Source organism: Cricetulus griseus (assembly GCF_003668045.3).
Source record: "Cricetulus griseus strain 17A/GY chromosome 1 unlocalized genomic scaffold, alternate assembly CriGri-PICRH-1.0 chr1_0, whole genome shotgun sequence".
NCBI lineage: Eukaryota > Metazoa > Chordata > Mammalia > Rodentia > Cricetidae > Cricetulus > Cricetulus griseus.
Window position 1 is genome coordinate 34,871,873 of NW_023276806.1, and position 23,614 is coordinate 34,895,486.

Sequence of the window (23,614 nt, forward strand, 5' to 3'; positions counted from 1 at the left end):
AGAGCATATGTTGGCATTGGTCCTATTCTTGTGAGGGCTTTGTTGGTTGCCATAACTGGTAAACATGCAATAGGAGGAAGTGGTCCCATCGCAGACAAAAAGCAAGAGACTGAGACAGTGCATTGTCTCTAAAGGACATGACCACAGTTGACCTGTGGATGTTTCCCTGAACTTCACCTTGTGAAGGTCTCACACTTCTCAGTGCTATCATGCTGGGAACCAAGGTGCCAACAAGAACCTTTGGGAGACAAACACCTAAGTCTCCGCTGAGGCCTCTCCGCTCTGCCTCACTGAGCATAACTCTACCAGAGCTCCAGGTAGAGGTCCATTTCTGCTGGCCTCCCAGCCTGTCCTTTGAAATCTTGGGGGTGTCTACCATGACCCTTCTCTCTTATATTATATGCAAGCTGCAGTACAAGTGGTGCCTGGGCTAATTGAAGTCAGGCTCCATAAGAGAACAGTGTCCTGGAAAATAAGCAGTAGGATCCTGGGTGGTTCTGAATGAGAATTCAAGCCCTGAAACAAATCACTTCATGGTGGCATCATCTCTGTCAAGGGCCACTCCCACCCCAAGCCACCCCAACCCACCTCGCTCCACCTTGGCTGCATCATCTGCAGAGATACATGTGAATTACAAGACCACATCACCAAACAGGAAGCCACAAAGTGTGGGTCCCATAATACCCTTCGAGTTTTCTCCACTTACCCGAAGGACGCCACCAAGCCCTCCTAAAGGTTCCAAAGTACCCTTGCCTGACCAAGATTCCAGCAGGCAAACATTTGCTTATTCAAACACATTCAAAGCATGGCCTACTCCTACTTAAAATTGGCAATTTGGGAAATATTGTAAAAGGAACGTTCTAAAGGCTTTTGAAAGTTTCTTAGCCAACACTATCTTTCTCTGAATCATTCTGCATTCAACATTGACCACGGTAAAGTGAATGGAAAAAAGTAGCTTTTGAAAGTGAATCATTTTGATGTTCCATGTTCCTCTTCCTGAGTAATGCAATACACACCTTTTCATGGTTTCTTAGATAATTATCTAAAACTTATGAGACACGGACTGCTATATCATTGACTACATTTTAATTTCAGTCTTAACTTGAAGTTATCTTTATAAAAAAATAATAATTTTGTTGTTAAGGACCTGAGGAAGGAGAAGTCAAAATGTCATTAATGTCTATCTGTGCTGGGTCACTGAGAGCAAAAGTCTATTTGGTGGCCTAAATAGAACAAAACAGTGGCATCTTTCCCAGTTTTAGAGTCACCTTGCCAATTACAACTCAGAAATATAAATCAAACCTGAGACTTCCTACAAGAAACACTAGCCAGAAGTCACAAAATGGATGTATTCTCCGATATTGTTCTCAGTGATTTCGGAAATTAATGTTTAGGTTGATCCTGTACACTTCACTATGCTTGGATGAAGCTTCCATATCAGTTACATGTCTAGTATGCATTTACATTCTGATATATTAACTTTTTTCTTCGAAGTCGCATGAGATAAAATATTCTACAGAAAGTGGTATATTAGGGATTCAAAAAGCTGAGTTGTTGAGGTAGCCTGGTCAGTAAAGTGCTGGGCAGGCTTGGAGACCTGAGTTCAAGCAAGAACACACACAAGCCAGGCAGGATGGTGATGTTTGGAACCTGGAGAGGCAGAGGAGGCTAGTCCCTGAGCTCATCAGTGAGCCCCAGATCCCAGTGAGAGACTTTGTTTCAACAAAAAAGAGTTAGGGCCAGTGAATTGGGTCAGCAGGTAAAAGTTCATGTTAGGCAAGCTCTGGAATCCACAGGAAAACAACTAACTCCCAAAGTTTTCTGATCTCCATGTTTTCTTGTACATAGCTGCCTACACTCATACAAACATATCATACACAACATGTGCATGCATGAGTGTGTGTGCATGTTCTCTCTCTCTCTCTTTCTCTCTCTCTCTCTCTCTCTCTCTCTCTCTCTCTCTCTCTCTCTCTCTCTCTCTCACACACACACACACACACACACACACACACACACACACACCAATAGTAATAAACAAAAGCAAACCATTTTAAAGGTGGATAGCTCCTGAGAAGTGGCCAAGGTTGACTTCTGTCTACATGCAGGTGCACCCACATAAACTGGCACCCTACTCACACAAAATGTAAGGTGGGCTTCCAGTGAGAGAGCACACTATTGATCCTGAATAGAAAAAAAAAAATGCATGAGCTTTGAAAACAAGGTAGAAGTTGAGGTGATAGTCATTATGGTGGTTTGGATGAGAATGGCCCCCATAAGCCATTTAAATATGTGATCCCCAGCTGGTGGAACTGTTTGGGAAGGGTTAGGAGGTGTGGACTCACACCATTTCCAGAGTCTCTGCTTCCTACCCGTAGCTCTGACAACATGAAAAACACTGAGTTCAGCCATTGATAAGGTCTTCAGCTCTGGCATGCTCCTGTGTGATTGTCACTAATCTGATATTTTCTTAGACAGCAAAGAACTGTCTAGTTAGGTTCTATGGATTGGGTACTGTTCTATCCCAATGAGGAAATGAAGGCCATCTTTATGAAAAAAAAAAAAAACTCCTAAGTCTTTCCCTTCCAAGAGTAGCAGCTGCCCTCCACCCTCAGGACAGTGCCTGCTGCAGGTCCACCAGGTCCAGCTGTTGTCAGTGCTCAGAGAGCTATGTCCATTGCTGTCTGTTCTGTAATTGGTGTACTTCTCTGTTGCTTCATCACTGCAGTGTCTCAATATTGCAAACCCATAAATCAATGAACTAGTCACACTTTCCTTGTTTTAATTTTCTTCTATTTTCTACAACAAGAAAGCAGACCCCGGAAAGATACTTGACCAAAGTGAAAAGTTACTCGGTGTCCTGGGAACTGGAATTGGGCCAGGAAACTTCCTTCCAGGGGCCATGCTCATTGTCTTTCTGAATAGCCTCTTGGATTTTTGTTTGTTTGGATTCTAACCCCTAAACTGTTTTGGAGCCTCATTGATTTTAACCCAGAAGTGTACTTCAGGGTCAGGCCTAAAATGCTCAGACAGCAAATCTCAAGCATGCCTGGATTACTCAGCAAGTGTTTCTGGGCTTCAACGCCATTACTCAGAATAAAATGCAAATGAGGAAACAGTCAGACTCCCTATTCTGGAGCCTCTTATGCTCAGTGGAAGCAGAGAGCAAGGAACAATAGGTATGCATAACAACATCTTGGGGCCTAGCCAGTCTGGTGGAGAAACCAATGTGAGGCAGAGGACACAAGGATGCCTGGTCCTCAGGGCTATAGGAGTACCTGGGCAAAGGTTTCAGACTATTTTCTTCATTTCAGAGCAAAGCTACTTGGTAATGCACTGTGTAAAGGAAGACATAAAGGATTCAGATGTGACAATATAAGGAGAGTTTCAGTGACAGAGAATAAACAGGAAAAGCCAGGGCCTAGACACCAGAGTGCCCTTGTCCTGACTCCCTAGTGATAAGAAGGCCTGCTGCTGAAGCTGGGAAGGATTGACATCTAAATTACCTTGACATCGGTAATTCATTCAAGGGTGCCATTTGACAATGAGAACAATTTTTCCAAATTTTTGTTTTAAATTATCATGCTAACTTTGTACATTTGTTCAGTTTAAGCACAAAAAGATCTTTTTTTAAAAAAATCTCTTTTTCTCCTCAAAACATCCTGTCAGTGAATGACAGATTTAATTTGATTATCCCAGCAACTAACAAAAGATATGACACATAGTAGACATTCACTGAATGTGACTTGAATTAGCAATGTGACTTAGAATGCTATGGTACGACACTAACTCTCACTGAAGCACAGTGAACAGAGGCCGTGAGAAGGATGTATTCTCTTCTCCCCACACACTAATTTGCATAAATGTGTGATTTTTTTTCCTGCTGATTTACTCTTCCCCTGCCTGATTCTTTCATTAATGTCTTTAGTATCTTTCTTTGCAATCAGTTTACAGAATTTAATTTGTTCTGTCCTCAGAAACTAGATCACGAATCTTACCAGAATAGTGTAAGAAGGGAAGTGATTCAAAGTGACAATTACCTTTCTTAAAAATTAAAGCTGCTTTAATGTGTTAGGGTGCTGTAATGAAACATCCCACACTGGCAGCTTCTGCACGATAGACTCTGTCAGTCTGGAGGCTGGAAGGTGGCAGTGGCAGCTTCCGTGTGCACAGAGGCCCTGGCCTTTCTTTCCAGATGGATTTGTGTTGCCACACCACCAGGAAGCATAAGCTAATGCCACACCCTTCTAGTGGAAGGGACAGAAAAGACAGGCACCGTATCTGGTTCTGTGTAGGGACCCCAGTTCATCCAGCTGATCCCCATTTTCATGACCCCATCATTCTAAAACCCCTTTGGATATTATACATGGGTGACTAGATTTCAATACATGAACTTCGGTAACACATTCAGGTCAGAACAAAATTCCACTTTTCTATTTTCCTTCCTGTTATGATAAATCTTTCTGCCAGAGCCTCCAAGCCCCACCACCACGAGTGCGCTTTACGACTGCCGCCCGCCCGAGTTAGGGCCCAAATTATTACACAGTGAGACTTGTATTAGGTTCAAATGCTGCTTGGCCAATGACTAGGACTTCTCATCTGCTAGCTCAGTCTTAATTATCGTAAATCTATATATGTTATAAGACTTCTCTTTATAGAGGATGCCTTTCGCTGGCGCCCTCTCTTGCCGGTGGTTCACATCCTGCCGCTGGAGGAGGAAGGGGAAAAAGGGAACACTTCTTATTTCTCCTTGGTTAAATATGAGTCTCCTTGCTATGTCACTTTCTGCTGGCATCACCACTCCTCTACTAAATTTCCCAGAATCCTCTTTGACTCCTAGTCCTGTCTAACTAGCTGTCTCATTGGCCAAACAAGTACTTTATTTAATAATCAACAAGATAAACATACACAGAAGTACATTCCCCACCATCTCTTTTCTATATAAATAAAAGAAGGATAACTTATCCTTTATAATAACTGAAGAAAACTATAACCATAACTATCTCTCTTCAACTCTATCAAAGACCACAGAAGGAAAATATATAAACTCTAGAATTGACAGAGACATCTGCTGCCTGGACAGTCACCCACAGTTCCTCTGTAACGTTGGAGCATCCACCTTCAGCCCATAGGCCACAGAAGTCTGGCATACTTCTCCATTTCAACAGGAACCCTTCAGTACTGTCTTGTTTTGTAAGTTCAGCAGTCACTTTCTTGTGAGTCCTGCATGTCCAGTTTATACAGCAACAAACAGTCCAGGCAAGAGCAATTTCTTACCCAAATGGCTAGTCTTGCCATGTTGAAAGAAAACTCCATAACGAGTTTCTTCGCTGCCCGTCCTCCTTTCTGACGTAATTGGTGTGCCAGGAGCAGTTGTGTCTCATTGCCAAGAAAAACCCTAAACCATTTAAATGCCATATTTCTGTAGGTCTTTGAAAGGTTTGAAGAATACCTAACCATCTCAAATACATCTCTGTATATCTAGAAAATCTAACTAACCTAATTATAAGTTCTGACTATTATAGGTAAAAGATCTGTATAAACACAATACCTAAACAAGAGGAGACATATACATATCACAAAATTGACCTTAAAGTTGTATCAATAAATGAAAATCTATACCAATGCAAAGTATTCATTCCTATATCCTATTCCCCTTTTTTTCTTTAAAAAAAAGACTATGCTCATTATCATTTATAACCAACCCCATTTAAATGAAAACAAACATTTATAAACAATATTTGGGAATGTGGGCATTGTTCTTTCTAAACTGCTTCCTGCTGATTGGGAGCGATGTTCATACCATTGGAATCATGATAAAACAGAAATCTGACCAAGTCCTTGTTTTTGTAGCTGTAAGGCTGTATCGTCTCAGCTTCAGTGTGTCTTGCTTGATCAAACCATATTAGTCTGGAGGGAATCCACAGCTTTTCATTTTCTGTGGAAACACACACAAAAAAAACTTTTTTTCAAAGTAGCCTGTCCTTAGATTTAAATTTTGAAGTCAAAGCATTTTTAAAATGTATAAGTTGGATTAATTTAGCAGCATTTACAATCAAATGTATTTTAGCAGCAGTAATTCTTTCCTTGGCAATCAAACTATTTAAAGACAATAATATGGCATATAGTATCCAGATTCTCTGTGTATTTTCCATCTTTATGTGGCTTTTTTATTACATTATTTTTACTTTATTTTGTTTCTTTTTTCCGGAGACAGGGTTTCTCTGTGGAAATCTGTCTGCCTCTGCTTCCTTCAGCAAATCCTATCAGCGTGCGCCACCACAACCGGCTACTCTATTTCCTCCAGTTACTTTTTCTCTCACAAGCCTACATATATTTTTAAATGCAGTGTAAACCTTTAGATGTTTTTCTTTATCTGGATCTGTCTTTATCATCTTAGGAGTGCCGAGTCTAAACTCCAGAAGCGCCTATGGAAGCTGCTCCATTGCCTCTCAGTGGCCCCACAGGGCAGGCTGTGGCGGCAGGTTTCCCTCTTTGTCTGGGAACCTTGGGGCATGGGGTCATCCTGCTCACTGACACCATTCCTTCCTAGTAGCTTTCTGATCTCATAGGCTTTGTAGGTTCTAGAGGAATGAAGCTGTTAGGAAAAGTGGACATGTATGTCTTTTTTTTTTTTTCCTCAGTTTGTATCATAGAAAATTATAAGGCATTTTAATTCACCTAAAACAAGTTCTGCAGTCTGGTGTGAAGCTCTGTAAAGGAGTTCTTCAAAAGTCTTATCCTGGGTCTTGTGTGAGCCATTCACAGCTTACAGGTTTCTGAGTCTCACTGTCCCTCAGCAAGGGCTCTTATCCATTGTAATGATTTACCCACCTGCTTGATTTACTTTGCAATGCACATATGTTTCAAAATATGACACTTCACAGTGTAAATATATATAGTTTTTATTTGTCAATTATACCTTAATAAAGCTCAGGGTGTTTTCTTTCTATAATAATATAGAAGACAAAGGAAAGCCACACAAATATTATATAATCAGAGGCCTGGAAAACTGAGTAACCTTTGTATGTGGGAAGAGCTTGTCTTTAAGAAGCAGTGAAACCACTGAAGGCCTTGACAGGTGAGAAATGGCCAGGATTCTCATGGAGACCAGCATGACCAGAGCTGGGTGAACAGGAGAACAGGGACGGGGATAAAACTGAAGCCAGAAACAAGTTCTGGAAAGCAGTTGTCAGCGCTTCCAAACAGCCTGGCTCTTTGAACTCACCCTGTGAAGAACTTTCTTGATACCAGCATGAAGACATCTACTGGGGCATACATACCATTGTAGGACAGGGCCCATAAACACCATTTAGTAAGTCAGATAAACCCACACAGATATCAGTGTTCAGGGTAGTAAACTCTTACTCTTCTGGTCATAGAGGTGAAGTTCACTGTCATCTAATTAACCATTAGTTAAAATTACAATAGTGGCTGTTAGCATCTCTATTCCCAGGCGCTGCCACTACCTCTGCCTGGCCCAGACACTGTCCTTGCATCATGTGGACTCCACATCCGTGTCTCAGCTCACCTCATTTCCAGACCCTGGGAAGCAGCCTGCCTTACCTCTCTGTGAATTCCTGGATAGACTCAGACAGCATGAGAGGTCCCTGCCTGTGTGTTCACTTAGCTTGCTTGTGAGGTTTATCTGTGCTGTGGCATATAATGGTGCATTGCTTTCATGGGTGGGTACTATCACATTGCATATGTGTACCACAATTTGCTTGTCCATTCGTCCGTCCACCAGTGGGCATTTGGGGTCATTTTCATGGTTTGGTGATTATGACTCTTGCGACGATGAACTAGTATACAAACATTTATCTAAAAACTGTTCAGTTTTTGGAGTATCCACCTAGAAGTGGGGCTACTGAATTGCAAAGTGATTCTATGTAGCTTTGTAAGGAAACACTAAGCCATTGTCCTCAAAGGCTGGACCATTTTCCCTTATGAAATGATGTCTGTCTAGCCACCTTTGGACCTCGTGAGTACCTTCTCCCTCAAACCTGCTTTCCCAAGGCTGGAGCTGCCTAGCTTAGGTTATATGCTTAACCAATCCAGGCAATCTGATGAGTTGCTTCTCCCAGCCTGGTTGAAGTGAACTTTTATAGTTTTAGCCATGGAAAGAAGTTATAGAGGGAGAAAAACTGAGAATTCACATCTCAGTTTGAGTCTCAGGGGGAAAGAAAAAGAAAGACCAATGTTCCAGTATGAGACAGTCATGTGGGCAGAGTCCCCTCTTCGTTCTGTTCAAATCTTCAACTGATCTAGTAAAGCCTGCTGAACACAAGGAAGGCAGTCACCAGTTCTGATGTTAATCTCTTCCAAAAAGAAAAAAAAGCCTCTCAGACACCAACTACCTGGGTAACTCACATCTATTCAAAGTGAAATGAAAAAACTAAACACAGAGCACTTCATTGCCAGTGCAGTTCCTAGAACTGCTACTGAATTCACCCAACCCTCGAAAATTATCTTGTTTAGAAAACTTGCAATTTAAAAATACACAATGTCTATTACTTAAGTTGTTTGTGGAGCTGTTGCCTACCTACTGTATGCCAGGGAACTACTAAGCTAATAGTCTTCGGCACCTTTTCGGATGCTGAAGAAAATAACAGGTCCATAAATGAACTAGAGCTACTTTAAACAATCAACATTTCAAATCAAGAAACACAGTGCTTGTCCTTAGAGTGAGGTGTGATGAAACACACAGGAAAATCACCGTGGGGCTTGCTTCAGGAGTATTGCTCAGTGTGTCAGCTAGAACCCTGGAGTCCATGCTCTGGTAAACTTTCCATGTGAGCTACTGCTACTTAAAAGCAAATATTTTAAATTATTGAAATTATTGTGACAGTATAACTCTTTTCTACATAGTAGATTTGTGAGATGTAGTTGACAGCTCCCGAAGACAAAATATCTTTTGTCTTTATCTCTTTCAAATCAATGCCAAGAAGCTCTGACCACTGACACAGGGCATACTTTATCAAAAAAAAAAAAAAAAAAAAAAACAGTAAAATGTTTTCTAATTTTAGTTTTCAACTTGAGTTATATTGACATTTTTATCAAGATTCCAGTTTATAAAAACAAAGTTAGAGTAAAAAAGATACTCAAAATAAAATAAATAGATGAACATACGAATGCTCCCAAGCCTTTGGATTTCATGATCAGTCAATCAAAAAGTACTCCTATCCCACTAAAGAAAAAAACGCTTGCACAGTGGGCTGCTGACATAATGCTGAGATGCAATAAATGCAGCCACTGTCTTGTGAAGAGGATAGGTAAGCCTTAGCCCCACTTTGCTTTTAAAGTGGAAGTGGAAGTGATGCCGAGGGCCTTTTCCATGTGCGTTTGTAAGTACTTAGCATTCTCACTTCTTCAGGAGAATAGATAACATTACTTACATGTATTAAAGTATTTTTATGACATATAAAATCCTTTTCTAAGTAGTTAAATGATAAGATGTAGCTAATAGTTCCCTAAAGATGCTGCATAATAAGGATTTGTGAACTGCTTTGTATATTTATTTTTTCTTTTAAAAGTACATCAGTATTTTGCCTATTGACGTGTATCAGCCAAACACTAAATAAAATGTGCATAAAAACTCACTCAGTGAAGAATAATAACATTTAATAACTTTGTGTTTCCTAGTTACAAATCACTTTTGCCCATTTCAGTTCAAAAACTGAAGGAAAATAACCCTCGGCATATAATTTAAAGTTTATGCATAATGTATGATCTAGATAAGTTAAAAGATGTAACAATTTAGTGTTACTATGTAACTCTTTCCCGTTGCCTTCCACAAAATGGATATGGTTTTCCTCTACTAATACAGAGCAAACATAAAAAGCATGAATATTCCTGTGGGGAGTGAAGAATTCACTAACATCATTTAGAAAGACACGGTGCCCTGTGATGGTTATTGTCATACAGCTGTTTGGTGAACCTCCTCTTTAGTGCTAATAGACACCCACATTACTGGAGAGACATTGGGAATACAGCAGGAAACTGTGGGCACGGTTTTCAAAACTGTGGGAAGTTTTCAAGCTTGGTAAAATTGGCAAAGGGCCACCCTAGAGCCACAGCAACATTTCTATATGCTCGGGTTTTAGGAATCCTTTTTCCATGTCATCTGAAATGGGTTACACTATTACACTGAGTAGCTTTGATGCTTGAATTCAGATGTGTGTAACATAGACATACACTATATGTCTTTACTAATGGCTACTCAATTGCTTTTATTTAATTTAGCAAATATAGATACTCACGTTTTTGATAATATGTATTATCCCCCCTGCTCAAAAACATACTTGTCCTAAATTGGTTTCTGTTGATGTGATAAAACACTGACCAACACAAACTTGACAAGAAAGGGTTTATTTGACTTGCACTGCTATATCAATCAAGAGAACTCAAGGCAGGAACCAAAGCACAGAGGAATACTGCTTATTTGCTGTTTGCACCCCTTGGGGTGCTGAGCTTGCTGTCTTATACCGTCAAGGACCACCAGGCTAGGGTGGCCCCGTGCATATCACTCATTAACCCAGAAGATGTCCGAAGATATGGTCACAGGCCACAGCTCCTCAGTTAGCTTCCCTCTTCCCAGGTAATTCTAGGTTTTGACAAGTCAACAAACTAACCAGCACAACACTCAAACTAAAATATCTTCCTCATCTTTGATTAGCCTATCAACCTAGTCTTTTCACTTACAAATGATGAAATGATTCAAATATTAGCTAGGTAGTCTAAATAAGAAATGAAAAATTAGCAGATGTTCTCCTGAAGAATGCCGCACATTTACTGAATACTAAAATGACTCATGCAAAAATGTTTTGCAATTATGTTTAATTTTAATTTTTGCCTCTCATTTTCCCTCTTTGGTATATTCATTCTGTTAAGGAAAATTGAGTGAAATCCAAAGACACATAAAAGCTTCCATTTTACTCAATCCTCAGAGCTCAATTTCTTTAAATTAGATCTGCTTTTGCCTTTAGCCAGATCTTGCAAATGTTCTTGACTTTGCATAATGAGAACTTGAAAAGCTAAGAAAGAACAGTATATAGATTCAATTTTAAAAATGATTTTTATATTTTTGTGAGTTATGTTTCACTGCAAGTGTCTTACAATTTTATTGGACATTATGTTCCTATTAAGTATTTTCAAATTTTCTGCAAAGTTTGTTTGTTTATTGAAAACTTTGTTTATTGGCTCTTAGGATGTTTTCTTACTATGTAAATACAGACTTATACAGAGAACAAGATTTATATTTGCCAGAATGAAAGGAACTCAAATGTACAGTAAACAGAAATGATCAAATCCATTAGAGTATGGGTCCAGTATAATGCTTTGATTAGAAGGTTTGATTCTGGGGTGAAGGTTAAAGCCCATCCACAAAATGCTGTTAAATGAAAAATGTAATCCCATTCTTTTAATTCTAATTTTAACATACTCTAGTTCTTCATTTGTAGCAGAATGGCTATCTCTATGACTCTAATTTGCCTGTCTCTCCCTATGTCTGCAAATGTTCAGATTGACTTAGTTATTGAGAAAGTAAAGAGTGGTAACAATATTAACTTAAGAGATGACTTAAAAATGTCTTGTTCCAAAAATAATCAGTGGTATTTAGAATTGTAAAAATGTACCATGCTGTTAAATACATGGTGTATTTTAGAATTCGTAACAATAAAAGTAGCACTTTTCAATAATGAACACACTTGAAACTAAGTGCCATGCTTCCAAGGCTCCTGCACTAGTGTTTGAAGAGGTGTGATTATTTGCCTTTTCCGTCATACTCAACTCTCTAGAGAGGGTTTGCTTGCCCAAAACCCGTGTAGTTTTTTATTTTTTTTCATTTTAGTGTTGTAGCAATGATTTCATTTACTGCTAGTTTTTGTTACTGTCACATCATTTTAGACATATGACAAATAGAGAATAAAAATAAGGGATCATTTTCTAATATTTGTTCATAGTGATGAGCACACTGCTTCAGGTAATCATTTTGTTCCAGTAATAACAAGTTTAGTGAAAAGGATGTCATCTCAAAACATTCCCAGGCACTTAAACTTCTTACACAAAACACTTCAATACATTTTAAAACAATGGAAATAATGCATAAATATAAGACATTTTTCTTATGCACATTCCCAAAATCTGGTTTGTAAAATCAATTTAAGTATGAGACGTATTGCTGTTTATCCTAAGTACATAAATACCATCTGGATGCAAATTCCCTTTTACCATGTGTTGACTACTCAGTTTTTATCCCTATGACCAAATATCTTGGAGAACTTAAAGGCAGAAAGATTGATTTGGGCTTCTGATTTCAAAAGCATCTTCACAGCACAGAGGCTGTGGGGGAACAGAACAGAGCCTACAAGTGGAGAAAGGGGATACACATAGAGATCGGGATACCATACAATCCTCAAGAATAAGGCCTAGTGTCCTACCTCCTCCAGTCAGGCCCCATCCACTCCCTTTGATCACCCCCCAATAATGCCATCATGTTTTGAACCCACTAAGAGTTGGTCCAGTCAGTGAGTCAAAGCCCTCAGGATCCAGCCATCTCTAGAATGTCCTTACTGTCATCCTCAGATACACTTTTCTAATTTTTTGAACACTTCTCAGTCCAATTGGCTTGACAAGTAGGATGTACTGTCTCACCATATATGGCATAATCAGTATGGCCATATGTTTCAGTATATCTTCTAAGTGCTTGAATGTTTGTTTTTAAAATATCTTCTAAATGTGTGAAATATCCAAACTGGCAAAACTCAGGGGTAGCTAAGTCATTGGGATCCTTACATGCTAGTTGTTAAAGATATTATTTTGCAAGAACTTAATTTAGCTTCTAAGACCCAGGAATCAGAGGTTTGTTTATTTTCTCCTAACAAACAGAGATCTCAACTATACATTTTAAAAAATAAATCAATGAATGGTCAGAAAACAGAGCCACTGAGGGCTGATTTCAGCAAAAAGGCCAAAAGGAAAGAATGGTGGCTTCCCAGTATGAAGGTGGGTTCATAGAATGTGCAAGGAATAATTTTATAGTAGATTCTGGATGTTTAGCCACTGAATGAATAATAAAAGATAAATTGTAGTAAAATTGAGAAGGGAGTGAGATAAGACTTAAGTCATACAGGAAAAGTTAGCTAGCTATAATGTTCATCTGGAGAGAAACAAGGACAGGAAGAGGTAGGGCAGAAGAAACAACTTAAACAAAGACAGCAAACTAAGCAGTGAAAGAATGGGTGGAGGGGGAGGTGGGTAGATGGATGGATGGATGGATGGATGGATGGATGGATGGATGGATGGTGGGTGGATGGACAGACGGATGGATGGATGGATGGATGGATGGATGGATGGATGGATGGAGATGATAGATAAGTAGATATGATTAATAGGTAGGTGATAGATAAATGATATATTAAGAGGGAATAGAAAGAAGATAAATGATAGATGATAGATAGATAGATAGATAGATAGATAGATAGATAGATGATACATAGGTAAATGATAGATGGCATAGATAGAATACAGAAAAATAGATGTGAGATAAAGGGTAGGTAAACATTATAGATGATGGATGGATGAGAGATACAGGTGGATATTTTGAAGGGTTTTAGCAAACTTTACTAACCACTCCTGCAAGTATGATTCACCCTCATTATACTCTGAGGTAGAAGACTGTCTTAATTTTACAAGTGAAGACCAAGCTCAAGAAAGTACCACAGATTTTCTTCTAGAATTCCATGGTAACAACCGTGTTGGCTGTAGTGATGCTTGCTGCAGTGGGGATGGCAGAGCAGCAATGCTCAGTGCTGTTCACGCATTGTGTTCCAGTCACTGCCCCAACAGCATAAACGAATTGTCTCTTTTAATCTTCACGTAGAGCCCTGAAGTGAGTGTTATTACCCTGGCTTTAACAATGATGAGACTCAGGCTTTGAAAGTTTAATAACATGCCCAAAAGTGGAAAGCAGAGAGATCCAGAATTCTAATTAAGACCAGCTGACTGCTGGGCCTGTCCTCTTAAAGACTGCACTGTAAGTTCCACAGGGACTAAAAGGAAAAGACTCAGACACCACACCTGTATAGCATCCTCCCTGCAACAGAGTCTAGCTTCTCAGCTCCTGGCAGAAATAAGAAATCCCCTTCCTCATTGTGGCACACTCACCCGTCCAGTTTTTCTTCCTGTGCCCATCCTATTCCCCACCCTTAACGGAACAAGACCTTGCCTGTCTTCAGAGACACTGGCATCAATTAAGCTTTATACTCTCATGCCTCAGTGTGTAGATCTGCTGGCAGTCCTCCCATCAGTGTCATGTTGGCCCACCTAATATATGATTCAGTCATGCACACCAAGAAGTTGGTTCTAATAAACAAAACAATTATACATACTTACATTTCAGTAATCAATGATGGATTAGATGAGTGTAAGTTTGGGAAGAATGGGTTTCTTCCTCCGCATAGGCACAGACTCAGTTGCATTCTGATGAGGAAGGCAATCATTGGTGGTGACTTAAGAAAAAGATGGAGACTCTGAACATGGCAGTTCAGGCACTTCCAAGCATCAGCTCTGCTACTGAGAACACAAGGTTAGTTATGGGCCTGGATGTAACAAAGGAAAAGGGATCTGGATGGAAGGTCAATGTGAGAACCTAAGGTATGTCTGTGCTGTTAATTTAGGATCTTTATGCCTCTGTCTCCTCATATGCAAAGCAAAGTTTTAGGAAAGAACTTTTTGAACAACAACAGTGCTGTTTATGTTTGGTTGGGGTGGACACTAAGTTATAAGGGAACACACACACACACACACACACACACACACACAGGAAAGTGGGGAAGGGAGGGAGGGTGGACAGAGTAATTAGAGTCATTGGAATTTAAATAAGAATCAGGAAGCAAAGGAGAAGAAACAATGAAAGTCCACCAAATACTCCAAGATAGCAGAAGTAACACAAAAAACCAAACTGTGCTTCCAGTGTGTGCCTTATGAGAAGTTCGTTGTGTGTACTCTCACTACTTACAAAATGCTTGCCCTAGCTTAGGCAGAGGGGCTATTTATTTTGACTCATGGCTTTAGTTCATCACCATGCATGCATCAGAGCAGAGTTTACATCTTGGCAGCCAGGAAACACAAAAGCACAGAATGAGAGACCACCTACACTAGCTGGCTTTCTCTATTTTTTTTTTCTTATCTATTCCAACTTAGTCCCAAACTACTGAGTGATGCTGTTCATATTAAAGAGACCACCTCTCTCGGCTAAAACCACTTGTAGATCCTCTCATAGACACAACCAGGGGTGCACTTTATTAATCCCACAGGATTAGCAACAATTAATCCCATCCAAACCAGTCATTAGTCAGGATGAACCACCATGGATATCTGCTTGTTTTAATGAGCAAATTATAGATTTGCTTTACCCTGATATCTTCTTTTGAATATCAATCATTATCTTTTGGTAATCTCAGATTTAAAAGTTAAGAATTTTCTGTTTTGAAGAACAAAGATATATCTGAGAAATGCCAGTGTGTTTTCTTCGCATATGTTCTTGCCAAGCTTCATTTAAATTGAATGTCCTTTTGGAATTGGTTATCTATGTCCTTGAGGGGTAAAATGATATATTATATATATATATATATATATATATATATATTATATATAATTCTTTATACATATGGACTAACCTTTTCCTTTCACCTTGCTTTCTCCAGCCAATGTTTTTTCTTCTGATTTCTTATAGGCTAAAGTCTTAGTACATGTATGTGCTGTGTTATCCACACCACACACTCTAATTTGAAAAGAGTGGTTTTAGCCTCTGAATGTGTGAAGACTTTTGGTATCTTGTCACCCTGAAATGCCTTTTGTTCATTCTGTATTTCAGGCCCTGCTTGACACTCAGAATCTTTTGCGAGCACAAATCACAAATTTTACATTCAACCTTGGATTTTCAGGGAAGTTTTATCACACAGGTAAGGTTCCTCTGACCACTCTGTTGGAAACCACACTTCCCTCCTGTTCCCACTTTCTTGCACCTTGGTGTCTTTCCCTATTTTAGTTCATTTCATTTAACTCCAGCTAACATACTACTTTTAACCTTTAAAACAAGTTAGTGAGCCAGGCAGTGATAGTATGTGCCTTTAATCCCAGGCAGAGGCAGGTGGATCTCGAGAGAGTTCCATAATAGCCAGGGCTACACAGAGAAACCCTGTCTCAGAAAAAAAGAAAAGAAAGACAGACAGAGAGAGAGAAAGGAGGGAGGGAGAGAAGGAGGAGGCAAAGAAGGGAGGGAGGAAATGAAGGAGGGGGGAGAGAGAGGGGAAGGATAAAAGGAGGGAGGGAGGGAAGGAGGGAGGGAGGGAGGGAGGGAGGCAGAGAGAGAAATAGAAAGAGTAAATGTTAAGGCTTCTAAAGCTTATGGTATTTTCTAATGCCCCTCCTTTTCATTGAACTGTAATTTACATACAGAAAAGTCCAGAAAAAACAAACATGATCTTTTGTGAATTTTCACAAACTGTACAGTCGTTACTCTCAAACAGAGCAAGGAAAGTGTTACCATACCCGCCCCAGTCTTACTCCCTTTTTGTAGTCTCTAGCCTCCTGTTTTTTTTGTTTTGTTTTTTTGTTTTTCTTTTTCCCCTAACACTTCTAAATGGCTCCCTGGCTTCCAGTGCCTAGCTAGCTACACCTGGATCTTATATAAATGTAGAACTCACCACATCCAGCTTTTGCTGTTGTTCTTCATTGTGTTAGTTACACAGATAAGCACAGCTAAGCACAGCTAAGGTGCATAGATGATTGTTCTCTCATTTTTCTTGGTAGTGTTTTGTTTGAGCTTACCAACACTTTATTCATTCCCTTACAATGTAGATGGTGATTTCTAGCCTTTGGCATTTCTTTGATCACCCTGTTAGGCATCCATCCCTGCACCCCACCCCCACCCCCACCCCCAGAGGGCATAAGTCCTTTTCTTCTGGATCTCAGCCCAGAGTGGAGTTGCTCACATGACACATATATGAAAACTTGAAGAGAAAAGGCCAGCCTATTTTACAAACTGATTTTTCCAGTGTGTATTTCTAGCTGTCTGAGAACCGTGACTCATATTTCATGTAGTTTCCCTCTTAAATTTTAGCTGTGCTATGGGAATGTAGGAATTCAGATGATGGTTTTCATACATGGTTCTCTCATGAATAGAAAGCAAACCTATGCACGTGATTACTGGATCCTGAGGAGCATTTATTTTTGTTTTTCTATTTTTTTTATTAGTTCAAATTAGGAACAAGCTTGCTTCACATGTTGATCCCTTCTCCCTCCCCTCCCCCCCAAACCCCTACCTGTCCCCCACTCCATCCACCCTCCACTCCCCAGGCAGGGTAGGGCCCTCCACAGGGCTCCTCAAAGTCCACCACATCATCCTGGGCCAGGCCTAGGTCCTCCCCCATGTGTCCAGGCCAAGAGAGCATCCCTTCACGTGGGATGGGCTCTCAAAGTCCCTTCTTACACCAGGAAAAAATACTAATCCACTACCAGGGGCCCCCTAGAGTGCAGAGGTCTCCTCATTGACATTCATGGTCAGGGGTCTGATTCAGTCCTGTGCTGACCTCCCAGACAGCAGTCTTGGGTCCATGGAGCACTTGTTTTTAGGCTTTCTTTTCATTGCTGGTTTGTAGATTCTTGATCGATTCTGTGAGATGATTTCTCGGTTACATGCATTATAAGTTCTTTCCTCTCACAGTCTGAGTTGCCTTTTCTCTCTCTCTCTCATTTGTGAAAAATGAAAATAGTTCATTTTAATGTCAGTTTTATCGTTCCTAATAGCTTTTTTTATTCTCTTGTAATATACAAAATCAGTTATGTTTTTACACACCATCACGAAAGTCATAGATAAATAAAATAAAGTATCATTTACTATTCCATCAACAAAGTTTCAGGAACAGATTTTAGAATTATACAGTTGTATTGGGTGTAACTTTAAAAAACTGTAACATTTCCAAGGATTGGAAGACCAGATATTTAAGATTTCAGTCCTCTCCAAATTGATCTATAATTAATACAGTCTCAGACACAATTCAAGCAAGTTTCTTAGTGGTTATTTGTATCATGCTTCTAAAATGTATATGAAAATTCAAGCAGCCAAGAATAGCCAAAACAGCTATAAGGAAGATGAACCAAACTGCAATAGTTGCTCTAGCAAACACTATTAGTAATTACAGAGTTACTTCCATTGAGATGTGTGATGGAAACAAGAGGATCCAATAAGCTAAAAAGGTCGAAAGAAACAGTCTGCAGAAACATGGTAATCTCATCACTGATGAGGGTGGGCTTTCCAATAATCCATGCCGATTAGATAACGTTATCATGGAAAGAAGGTAGCTTGACTAAGAGCTGAGGAAAAATCACAAAAGTAAGCTCCAGATTGATCACAGATTTACAGTTTTGTGGTCTTCGAAGATTTCTTAAACCAAAAAAGATGGCATGCTCCCCACAAAAGGATCTCCAGCTTGCAGAAGCTCAGGTCCTGTCTCTAGCAATGTTAGGCAGCCTTTTTCATGACAGAGAGTACAAAAAGCCTAAACAAACAGAATGTCCATAGTCACCTCCCTAATGTCAAGCAGTTAGATGCTTTGACATCTGTGAAGAACAGGAAATCAAGACGCAGAGAAGGAATCAGAAAGCATACTGAATGCACAGTATCTTTGAAAGAGTTCGTATTACTCAGGCTATTACTGCGGTACATGCCTGTGGGAAGGTTTAATAGAAAAAGGGTTTGAGTTTTGTTTTCTACAGTTTCACTCATGGTCTGCTTTGCTCATCATGCCTGAGCCTGTGGTAGGGCAGAGCACCATGGTGGCTGTGTGTGGTAGAGCACCCATTAATCTCATGACAGTCAAGAAACAAAGAGATGAGAAAGGGAAGAGGGAGAAAGTACACTCCTACAGACCATCTCCAATGACCTACCTCCTCTAACTAGGCCCTTCAAGTTTCTGCCACCTCCCAAAATAGCATCCCCAACTGAGGACCAAGCCTTCAACACAGGAGCCTATGAGGCATTTGTTCCATGTTCAAACCAAATGGAAGGTAATGAAATAAAGAACTATAGAATTATAACCAGGATAGCAGAAATTTTGAGTTAGATGTAGATTAGAAGAAAGGACATATGATAGGTAGAATTTTAGTTGGGGGGGGTGGTAGAGGAGGAAGGGAGGGAGAAGAGAACTGGGATCGCCATGTTATTCAATCTTGTTTGTAATTCAAATATATAAAAAAGAAAAAAGAAAAAAAAGAATTATAACCAGGATAGACCAAACTCAGGAAATACACAGACATCTGGCAACTCAGTCTTCTCCCGTCAACCCTGGATGCTACAAATGATGCCATTTGTCCAATTCCTTCCTCTAAGCTATCAAAGAGTTGTGTTTTGTTTTTTGTTTTTTTGTTTTTTTCTTTTTAAGAAAAGCACTTCTCACAGGTCATTCTCTCTAAACCAACAGAAGACCTGCACACATAGAAGGGAAATAGAGCCAAGGTTGGTGAGACCTTACTATCTGTGGAGAAGAGGAAAAGTCTTGTGCAGTTGTAGCCAGGATGTCTAAGACCAGAGAAGTGATTCTTCATGAGAACAAACATCAAATTTAAGTCTCAGCCTTTCAAATTAGATATTACAAGGTTTAATTAAATCCTTTGTAAATAATTGATTCCTTTCTGTGTTGAAAACTCTGTCCTTTTTACTCAGTCTTGAAGGGAAAAAGAAAAATGGCACTGCTTTCATGAAAAAAAAAATCATTTCAGCAAAAAGCTTTCTTTCTTTTTAAAATTTCATTTCATATGTATGGGTATTCTACCTATGTGTATGTCTGTGCACCACGTGTGTACCTAGTGCTGATCGAGGCCATAAAAAAATGTCAGCTGCCCTGGATCTGGAGCTACAAATAGTTGTGAGTTGCCATATGGGAGCTGGGGATAGAACCTGGGTTCTCTGGAAGAGCAGCCAGTGCTCTTAACCACTGAGCCATCTCTTCAGCCTAAGGCTTTCTCGTCTTTGATTTGTTCATTTAAAAATTGTCTTGATTTTTAAGAGCCCAAAGTTATGTAGGTAGTAAAGTGCCCAGACAATCTTCACCCTCAGTTAACTAGAGGACAGTCTTTGCCCTCAGTTAACCAGACTATAGTTTTCCTACAGCGCTTATTTTCTAAATGACAATCATTCACTAGGGAAGTTAGGTGGCAAAAAAGGTTCTGATATCTGCAGGTTAGTGAGGCTGGAACATAGGAAAATGCTGGGAAGTAAGAACATCTATCCACCCTTGACTGCACTGTGGAGTTCCTGAAAAGTGGAAGGCACTGTATTATTGAATTAGGAAATTCTGACTCTGTTTCTGGAATCCACATTTTCTGACATCTCAGTCAGTGGCAGTTTACAATATAAAAGCAAAGACAGACACAATGCAGAGTAAAGTTTTTAAGTAGACATGTAATAAAATGAGCTCTCTTGACCATGACTTTATTGAGCTCAAGCATCATTTGCAATAGCATAAGGGATTTGACTTCTCATGTCTGTCCTCTGGCTCTTACGGAGGAGGCCAGAGTAATCCAAACACAGGCAACTACATTTATTTCATTTGTTTTATCATAATCTTGAAAGTAATAAATAGATACTTCCACTCAATATAATTGATTCGGATCTAAAATACACCCAAAGCAGGATTCAAGGAAGCCAGATAAATAGAGCTATTAAGACAAATGAAAGACATAAAATTATGTTTCCTGTGAATTAAGATAAATCTGTCAGATGGTAGAAATCATTTCTCTAAATCCAGCGTGCTTCCAATGTATAAAAGTTGTAATTGCAATTTTACTGTGATGTTCAGAGGAGGATGACAAACATGCTGAATATCTCTCCAAAGAACCCTGAGGTCTGTTGCTCTCTCCTCATTAAACAAACTTGGAGAAAAACAAGCGAGAAAATGAAGGGGTGCTGGCAGACAAACACAGGGAAAGACAGAAGTTACATGTGACAAGAAATGGGGAGAAGAAGCAGCAGCCTAGGAAAGAGCTCACAGACTAGGGAGCACCAGCTAACTCTGTCACCATCTCATGGCTGGGGAGGTAAAGCTCGGGATGTGATGATTGATAACTGAACATCTACAAGAGACTTCTCTCTGTTTCCACTATGAAAGGTGAGACAGGGAACTTCCATAGACACCACTGTGTGCCAACACCATGCACAAACCAAGAAGCTATTTTCTTTCATTGGAATGTGCAAACCTGTCAAAATAATTTACATCCTCTTCTGCAGTCCTACTATTTATAAAATATCCATTATTTTGCTTTAGTCATCCTCTCTATACTAAAAGCTGTACAAAGACTCTGATGATTAAAGAGCCTAATGTCTTTTTGAATGATTATATTTATTATTAAACATGATATTTAAATATTAATTTTAAAGGTGACATTGAAATATTTTGATATATCTCATGTTTAATTGATTTTTTAAAAGTTTTGGGACAGGAGAGATGGCTCAGCAGTTAAGAGTGTGTACTGCTCTTTCAGAAAGCCAGAGGTCTGTTGGGTACAACCTGTAGCAAGCTTTCTTTTTGGACTATCTTTCGATCACCAGCTCCCAAATAATGACACAGAGACTTACTAATTATGAGGGTCTAAGCCTGCCCCCAACTAGCTCTTATAACTTAAATTAATCTGCTTGTGTTAATCTAGTCCTACCACATAGTTTTCACCTTTCTTTAGTACGGCATGTCTGACTTTCTCCAAGTCTGCTGGTGTCTCCACCTTTCTTCTTCCCAGAGTCCTCTCTGTCCCCAGAAGTCCCTTCTAATCTCTTCCTGCCTAGCTATTGGCCATTAAGCTCTTTATTAAACCCATCACAGTGACACATCTTCACACAGTGCAAAGAAATATTCCACAACATTGACCTTTATCAGATGGCTGACAACCGGCTGTAACACAGCTCCAGAGGCTCTTGCACGCTCTTCTGGCCTCTGCTGGCACAACACATACATACAGATACCCACACACGGAAACACACACACACACACACACACACACACACACACACACACACACACACACACACACACACGCTTATCTACACAATTTAACACACACACAATTTAAAATATAAGAAAATAAACACACAATTTAAAATATAAAAAAATCTTTTTAAAATGATTTGTCACAGCCTCTGATTGTTCCCTAACAGATTTTCCTTTGGGTTCAGTGACTTATGTGCATGTGAGATAATGGTGTCTTCTAAATAAAGTACATGATAAAATGATTGATAGATAAGTAGTAATATTGATTATAGATGTATAATAGATACTATATAAATGACAGACGACACAGATAATAGATAAATGATAGATATAGATAGATAAATGATAGGCATAAATAGAGATGGTAGATATAGGTAGGTAGATGATAGATAGATAGATAGATAGATAGATAGATAGATAGATAGATAGATGGGGATGAAGATGCATTTGGAATTCACTGAATAATCATTTCTGCCCCTACAGGAACTGAAGAGGAAGATGAAGGAGATGATTGTCTTTTGGGGTCTGTGGATGAGTTCTGGTGGTTTCCGCACATGTGGAGTCACATGCAGCCCCACCTCTTCCATAATGAATCATCTTTAGTGGAGCAGATGATTCTCAACAAAAAATTTGCCTTAGTAAGTAACTCAAACTGACTAATTCACTGAACTCATGGACAGTAGTGAGGGGAGTAGCAAGGTGTGTGAACTGGAAACTGCCCCGAGGTTTTGGTGTGATGGGTTTCCTTGTGCAGCTTTTCCCAGTCACCATTAGAATCATGGCAGTATGTATATCCCATGTATGGCTCTTGTGTTTTTACTGTGCACTCATCACTGGGTTTACTGGTTTAACAGGTTTAATTTAAGAGAGACTTCATAAAACACAAAGTTCAATTCCATGGCATTATGGTCAGCATTCATAACTGGTACACTGCCCTGAGAAACAAAATGTACACACGAAATAAGTTCATAGCAGAATGAGATATTCTGTGATCACGTGTCATGTTATAAGAATGCAAGCCCCCAGTTCAGTGAATAATTGTCATGGAGGTAGGAAAGAATAAGCTGTGGTGGAATTGGGACTCAGTATACCCAGAAATTCAAACAAAACTAGGGTACCATAATGGATTGAAATGAGATTGGGGTAACAAAACAAATGGGACATGATAAATCAGACACAAGTCAAGTCAATGAAGATTCAGGAAAATGATGAAGAGATATTGCAAACTCGATAGGATAGAACATTTGCTCGTCAGAAGAAAAGTACACTGGCTTAAACTGAAGGTGCTATGACTTTGGAACTGAGAAACTTACAGTAAAACTTCTAATAAGTACTGTATGAAGGAAAATAAAATCCATGTACATGGAATGGTGTTCTATGCCAGCTGCAGAAGCCAAAAAGTTTTTGCTATCAATACTATTGTTCCTTACTCAGACTTACTCACAACTCAATTAAAATTAGCAGATTGTGTTTTTGTTTTAAAGATACATAAAATCTAACTCTTTCCAGGGAGCACTGGGATTCATGTTTGTCTTGAATTAAAATCCTACTTCTCCAAACAGTTTCAAGGGCATTCT

At 39.4% G+C, this 23,614-nt stretch overlaps 1 protein-coding gene across 1 annotated transcript in view; it reads left to right on the forward strand.

Annotated features, from left to right (window-relative positions):
* LOC100758983 (bifunctional heparan sulfate N-deacetylase/N-sulfotransferase 3) overlaps positions 1–23,614 on the forward strand; it is a 138,959-nt gene that overhangs the window by 18,225 nt on the left and 97,120 nt on the right. Inside the window, exons 2-3 of the mRNA XM_027395659.2 lie at positions 15,872–15,959; positions 22,521–22,675. Coding sequence (XP_027251460.1) covers positions 15,872–15,959; positions 22,521–22,675 — 243 coding nt within the window. The remainder of the gene's footprint in view (positions 1–15,871; positions 15,960–22,520; positions 22,676–23,614) is intronic.